This window comes from Oryctolagus cuniculus, chromosome 12, assembly GCF_051225735.1.
Source record: "Oryctolagus cuniculus isolate XC-2025 breed Fujian yellow rabbit chromosome 12, ASM5122573v1, whole genome shotgun sequence".
Classification (NCBI taxonomy): Eukaryota; Metazoa; Chordata; class Mammalia; order Lagomorpha; family Leporidae; genus Oryctolagus; species Oryctolagus cuniculus.
The window spans coordinates 4,479,417-4,486,595 of record NC_142878.1 but is presented as its reverse complement, the minus strand read 5'-3'; the positions used below and the strand labels follow the sequence as shown (position 1 = coordinate 4,486,595).

The following is a 7,179-nucleotide window of genomic DNA, read 5'->3' as shown; positions in this document are numbered from 1 at the left end:
ATTTCTCTGGTGGCTAGTGATCCTGAGCATTTTCTTTGGTGTCTGTAGGCCATTTATATTTCATCTTTGAAAGATGCTTGTTCATGTCCTTTTGCCCAGTTTCTAACTGGGTTGTTTTGTTTCTTCAGCTCTTTATACATTCTGGACATTAGTCCTTTAACATGCATAGTTGGCAAATATTTTCTCATTGTGTGGGTGGCTTATTCACACAGTTGAATGTTTCCTTTGCTATTCAGAAGCTTCATAGCTCAATGTAATTCCATTGGTCCATATTTGCCTTTTTTGGGGTTTTATCCAAGAAGTCTTTGCCTATGCCAATATTTTGCAGGTTTTCCTCTATTAACTTGATGGTATCAGATCTTAGGTTTAAATTCTTGATCCACTGTGAAGTTGATTTTTGCATATAAGTTATAGGGCAGAGGTCTTGTTCCTTACTTCTGCATGCAGAGATCCAATTTTCCAAGGACCATTTGTTGAGGAGACTGTCCTTGCTCCAGGGAGTGATTTTAGTCATTTGTCAAATATTAGTTTATCATAGACATGTGGATTAACTTATGGAGTTTTAATTCTGTTCCATTGGTTCACATTTTTTTCATTCCAGTACCAGGCTGTTGGGATTACAGCTGCCCTGTAGTATTCTTGAAATCTGATTCTATGAAGTCTCTAGGTTTGTTTCTACTGTTTAAGATTGCTTTAGATTTCAGGGTCTCCTATGCTTCAAAATGAACTTCAGGATTTTTTTTCTAGTTCTGAGAAGAATGCCATTGGTATTTGGATTGGGATCACACATAATTTGTAATGTACTTTGGGTAGTATGGATATCTTGAGATATTCTTCATATCTATGAAATTGGAAGGTTTTTCCATTTTAAATGTCTTCTATTTGTTAATGTTTTACAATTTTGATTATAGAAATCGTTCACATCTTTGGTTAAATTTATTCTAAGGTACTGAAAATCTTGTATCTATTATGAATGGGTCTGATTTTACAAGTTCTTTCTCAGCCATGGCATTATTTATGTGCACAAATGCCATTGATTTTTGCATGTTGATTTTGGAAGGCTGCCACAAAACACACCAAACACTGGAGTAAAGGAAATGTTTATTGGTGGGGGAAACCTGACAGACTGGAGGGAAGGGGCAAAGAAGGAAAAGGAGATGAGAGAGAGAGAATGAATGAATGAATGAATGAATGTGTTCAAGAACAGGTCCTGTTAAACCTTTGCCAGGGAATGGGTAGGAAGTAGGAGCAGTGAATTCAATTAGGTTGGGGGTAGAGCTGACATCTGTGGTTGGACCACAGGGCTTAGGACAGAAGCCTGCAGGCCTAAGATGGCAAGTGAGGCATAGATGGCACCACATAGACTGCACCATTTTACCAACAGATTTTCTACCCTGCACCTTGCCAAATTCTCTTATGAGTTCCAATATTCTCTTTGTTGAGTCTTTTAGTTCCCCTACATATAGGATCATGTTATCTGCAAACAGGGATAATTTGACTTTCTCCTTTTTAATTTGTATTTCTTTGATTTCTTTTTCTTGCCTAATGGCTCTTGGCTAAAACTTCCAGGACAATATCGTGTAGCAGTGGTGAAAATGGGCATCCTTGTTTGGTTCTGTATCTTAGTGGAAATGCTTCCAGCTTTTCCTCATTAATTATGATGCTGGCTCTGGGTTTTTCATATATTGCTTTGATTCGGCTGATGTATGTTCCTTCTCTACCCAATCTTCTTGAGGTTTTTATCATGAAAAGATGCTGTATTTTATCAAATGACTTTTCAATGCAGTCTTGTCTTTATTATGTTTATCTCTCAACTACAGTGTGTTTCTTCTCTGAGGCCATATCAATGTATTCACTTAGCTCTTTAACAAGCTCTCTTCTTACACACCCCAGATTAAACTAGTTCATGAAGTTCCTCCTATGTCTGCTTCCATAGTTACCTCCTTCAGAGAAAGGCAACACCATCTCCACAGTCTTGAAGACAGGAAACCTGTGCAATACTAAGATTCTCTTGAGCTTGAATATCTGCTTCAAAGCTAACCCTGACAACTCTTAAGACAGCTCTCTTCCCCACCCCACAGTCAAGTGACAATTGTGTCCTGCTCGTTTTATGCCATAACCATCTTCCAATTTCACTGTCATTTCTTCTTTTCCCAACACCACTCCCTTAAAGTCCAGAATTCCATCAATACCATCATTCAGCCTCATTCCAATTGGCTTAAAACTCTTTGCTAAAAACTCATATTTGGTAGTGTACTCACTGAAGCCACAATGATTTCTCAAAGTTACACCTGCAGGTGGCACACCACTGCTTGGGAGAACATCCAATTTTCCCACAGTAATGCAGTGTGTCTTGTTCAGATTTGCCTTAAGTATTCAGTATATATTTGCTAAATAATACGTTACAATGAAGAAATTAACCTACATGTCAAAGAAAAATATTTGTAAGATAAGAAATCCTCCAAATCAAAGATAGTGTTAAAATTTGGTAATCAACATAGCCAGGGATTGTAATTACAAATATATTAAAAACATCTTCCTACTTAAAAATTATTCTCCAGGACAGACCTTGTTAAACTATCCAGGTCAGTCTTCTGTTCTCACGGCAGTACATGAAAGAGCAGAAAAAATTATCTGATTTAATACATTACACTTAGACTTCCTGAATATCCATTAGGTGCCAGCTAACATGGACTAACCAGTGCAGGGCAGTGGTATAAAAACCCTTGGTAAATTTGACATATGGCAGAAAGTGGCAGATACCAGAAACGTAGTGCGTCCAATGTGGGTGTGTCCCCTGGAATGCATGTGTTGGAAACTTAATCCCCAAATCATGCGTTAATGGTGTTTGGAGGTAACCAGGGCCTCCATGATGGTGTTGTGGCTTTATAAAAGGAGAGACCGAGTTAGTGCACTTCCTCTTACTATGTGATACCCTTCACCATGTCATGACCCAACCAGAAGGCCCTGCCCAGATGGTGAGCAGATGCTAGTACCACAAACCCTGAGCGAAATAAACCTTTTAAAATTTTATTTGAAAGTGTGAAAGAGAGGGAAAGGCAGAGATTTTTCATCTGCTCGTTCACTCTGGAAATGTCCACAACAGCCAGATCTGCGTCAGGCAGAAGACAGGAAGTTGGGACTCCATCTGGGTCTCCCACATGGTTGATAGGGGCCCACGTATTTGGGTCGTCATTTGCTGATTTTCCAGGCACACTAGCAGGAAGCCGGGTTGGAAGTAAAGCAACTAAGTCTCAAACCAGAGCTCTGCCTTGGGTGCCGCATCACAAGCAGCAGTTTAACCCACTGTACTACAACATCAGCCCCAAACCTCTTTTCTTTGTAAATTATCTGGTATGGCATTGAGTTATACACGTCTTAGTCTGTATTATGTTTATCAGAAGTGAGGGTGCAAAAGACAAAAGTGGAATTCCACCCAGCCAAAAGACAAAGCATTTTTGAGGCAGGACACTTTTATGAATTTTGAAAAACAATCTATTTAGGCAGAAATTGGGGGAAAAGTCATTCTAACTGAAAAGAATAATATGAAAGTGGATTAGCCTCCTCCGCCTTGCGGCGCCAGCACACCGGGTTCTAGTCCCGTTCGGGGCACTGGATTCTGTCCCGGTTGCCCCTCTTCCAGGCCAGCTCTCTGCTGTGGGCAGGGAGTGCAGTGGAGGATGGCCCAAGTGCTTGGGCCCTGCACCCCATGGGAGACCAGGATAAGTACCTGGCTCCTGCCATTGGATCAGCGCGGTGTGCCGGCCGTGGCAGCCATTGGAGGGTGAACCAACGGCAAAGGAAGACCTTTCTCTCTGTCTCTCTCTCTGTCCACTCTGTCAAAAAATAAAAATTAAAAAAGTGGATTAGCCTGGCATGACTGTGGTTGGCAATACTGCTATGACTTGAGAGGTTATGGGAACATTACCTTGGGTGGTGGCAATCATAAGTGCAGGAGATGACAGGTCAACCTGGGTACACCAGGTATCCTTGGCTGGTGACAAGGGACAACAGAGGGTGACTGAGAGTCTCCTGGTCAGAAAGTGCTGGAAGAGAACTAAAGAAACCAGAAGGAGATTGTAGGGGTGGAGCGTCTGAATACAGGGAGCAAAGTGTTTAGTTTCTGACCTGCTGAGTGCAGACATTCGCAAGACATCCAAGCAAGTCTAGAAATGGGCTATGAAGTTTGAGAACCAGGACAGCTTCGGTAGACTTCATTCTATGAACACATAAACCAAAGTATTCCATTTTACAATTTTCTAACAACAGTCTGCCCTTATCTGGCACTTCATTTTCCATGGTTACAGCTACTTTTGGTCACACGCCAAACTGCAAAAGACGTAGTCATAGTGTGTGATAAGTGCTTGGGTTATGTGGAAAAGGCATTAAGTTAGAAGTTTTAATATTAGCTGGGGTATCAAGCATCCTCTGAGGATAAGGAGGGGCTACTGTACTTGTGTGAATCTTAACATTTCACTTACAACTAACATTCCTTATGGTGCTTCGATGTCCAATCAAATCAATCAATCAATCATTTTCCATGTGCAGCTTAGTAAATCTTGTGTCAATTCTGCTCCTGCCTGCCCACCCCCAGTTTCTGTCCCAAACTTAATGTTGAGAATTCCCATCAGGCTACAGAGAAAATCAGTCTCACTAGTGATGCCTTCTTTTTGGGCAAATTATTTCATTTTGAAATTCTATAGCAAAAGAACAATAAAGTATTGGTTCCACTTTTAAATAAATAAAGGGTTATCTTACTGCTGAAAGTTTTCATTCAAATGAGTGATCTGATCTCATATGTCTGTTTAAAAATGTCTGACTTAGGTCGTTACAAAATGACAGACTATGATAAACTAGATGATAGTTAGGAGCTAGACAATGAGGCATTGTTTACACAGAAGATTGAGTAACTGGTTTAACAAAAGAAGTTCTTGGGTATCTATTGTATGTACAACTAAGAGATTTACTGGAGCTTTTATAATTTTTGCAAGGCTCTTTTCCAGCCAGCTTCATTAAGTTGAAGTAAATCAAATCATGCAGGAACTGGCTCAGCCAGCAAGCAGCCCAGAAAGATACGAAATGAAGAAAAACAGACACAGGATGATAAGGTTTAGAATCTTTGGCATTTTTCATAAACATTTTGTTTGAAGATATTATACTACAACCCAGAGAAAAAATACATAATAAATTTACTGTTAAATTAAATTTCATTATTTCAAGGTTTCTTTACAATGCTTATATATATATATACACGCACACACAAAACTGCCCATACGAAGTATGTGACAACAAAATAGTCTTTAAAACTTAAATATCATTTGCACAGAAAGATATCTGCATACATTTTATATATGCACAAAATGAGTTTTATTTGGCGGGGTATGGAGTTTTGTAGTCGTGGGGTCTTAAGGAGTAGAATGCTATTGAGGGAAGATTTGGGATGGTATTTTCTGGGAGTCAGCTTCTGAAATACATTTTTATTGTATGTAGCTTATTTTGGTCCTCAGAGGAACAAAAGATAAATTTGCACAGCCAAAGTATTTTGACTTTCTGGTCAAAACAGCCAGACAAATGAAATGATGATGATAATTAGGTAAGCAGCTTCATTTGTTAGTCCCCTGCATCTTTCTAAATCCTCTCAGAATTCGTTCCTCTTTTGTCTCTTCCATGCCTGCCATGCTTCTGAAGCTGTATGTAGACATTTTATGGAGGAAATAACCGAGTTGGAAGACGTGTTTTAAGGCAACGTTATACTTCCCCAAACCCCTCCCTCTTTGAAGGAGGGATCCCTGGGGCACCCATCACTGGGCCCTGAAGCAGCCTAGCACACAGGGTCACAGAGAGTTGGCATGCATGTCCTTACTAACCATGGCTGCAAGCTGCCTAAAGCTTCAGGTTAATGCTGGTCATTATGAAAATGTCTTTTTACTGCACACATTATTTGGACAGGTGATGACTATCAAAGACTTAACTGAGAAAAGAAACTTAGGTGACCAATAATATCAAAAGAGTGTGGGCTCAAGAGTGGACATGTCTGGATCTTAATGAGAACTTGTTGGGAGCATAAAAATGAGTTCAGCGCCATGCTCGGATCTAAGGGGCCTTCCTGTTCTTCTCAGGTAGGGTGCTGAGACACATGCCAGCCTTGATTTCCCTTCCATTTCAGAATGGACATTAGTCTTTTCACAGTCCTAGGATCACCCTGCATTGCAAGTAGGACACCAGCTCGTGGAGATATGTGTGCATCTGTGTAGGTAAGGACAGAGAAGGCTACACACGCCATGCATTCCTGGACACCCCTGAAACAGCGGTCATATTAGTCCATTTAGCCACACATGGCACTGGGGTCCACAGGGGTGTGCGTCCTAGAGAGCACTTCGCTTCTTCCGAACTGGGCTGTGGTTACCACAGGGTTTCAATTCCGCGTACTGCACCTGTGAAAACAAACAGACGCGATGCTGGCAGTAAGGTAACCCCAGCTCACCACAGTGTGTGTTAATGGCTCCCCAAGGACGAACCCAGGCAAAGGAAGGAAGGTTCAAACGTAATGAATCATTCTCTAAACACAGGAACAGGGAGGGATTAACTGCAGGAAGGATTTGAGAAGTCATGCATCATTTCTGAAACCAAAATATTAAAAGCAGATTTTCCTAATAAGGTGCCCGGCTTTCTACCTGCTCTGGGCACTGCTAGAAGATCTTTTTGCATGTGCCAGTTTTCAACCATAAGTAAGCTTAATAACTGCTTCATGGGAATGTTTATCTTAGTATATGATACAGCAACTTATTGAGAGTTATTCATTTAAAAGTAACTAAGACATTGAAAAAACGTCAGGGCAAAGTAACTATGTAACTTTCCGAGAGGAGAAAAAAAAAATGCTGAAATTGATCCTGGATTCCAGACTTCTATAGATTTCTCCTAGAAATTAATTTCATTTGCAACATGACAGCTAAAACATCTGTGATAAACATGAACACTCAGGGAGTCCCCAGAGGCAAACTGTCCTTGCTCTATTAGAAGGCGCCTGTGGAGATGCATGGAGGATCTTCCTAGCATCCTGTACCTCTTCCTCCAGCTCTCTTGTGGCGTCTCTCTGTGTTCATGCCAGCTCCAGTCGGATGACTACTCTGAGTGCTGGGGCTGGGATGGTACACAGACAATCCTGGGGAGGCTGCATCC

The 7,179-nt window shown here is 40.9% G+C and overlaps 1 protein-coding gene across 11 annotated transcripts in view; it reads right to left on the bottom strand.

Annotated features, from left to right (window-relative positions):
• Window positions 1-5,104: 5,104 nt before the first annotated feature.
• MCTP2 (multiple C2 and transmembrane domain containing 2) overlaps window positions 5,105-7,179 on the bottom strand; it is a 252,067-nt gene continuing 249,992 nt past the window's right edge. For all 11 annotated transcript variants that reach the window (XR_016218666.1, XR_016218667.1, XM_089311100.1 and 8 more), the window contains one exon: window positions 5,105-6,434. Coding sequence is in view for 9 of the 11 variants with exons in the window: in XM_089311100.1 (XP_089167226.1) it covers window positions 6,366-6,434 (69 nt within the window). In the remaining 2 variants the exon portion in view is untranslated. The remainder of the gene's footprint in view (window positions 6,435-7,179) is intronic.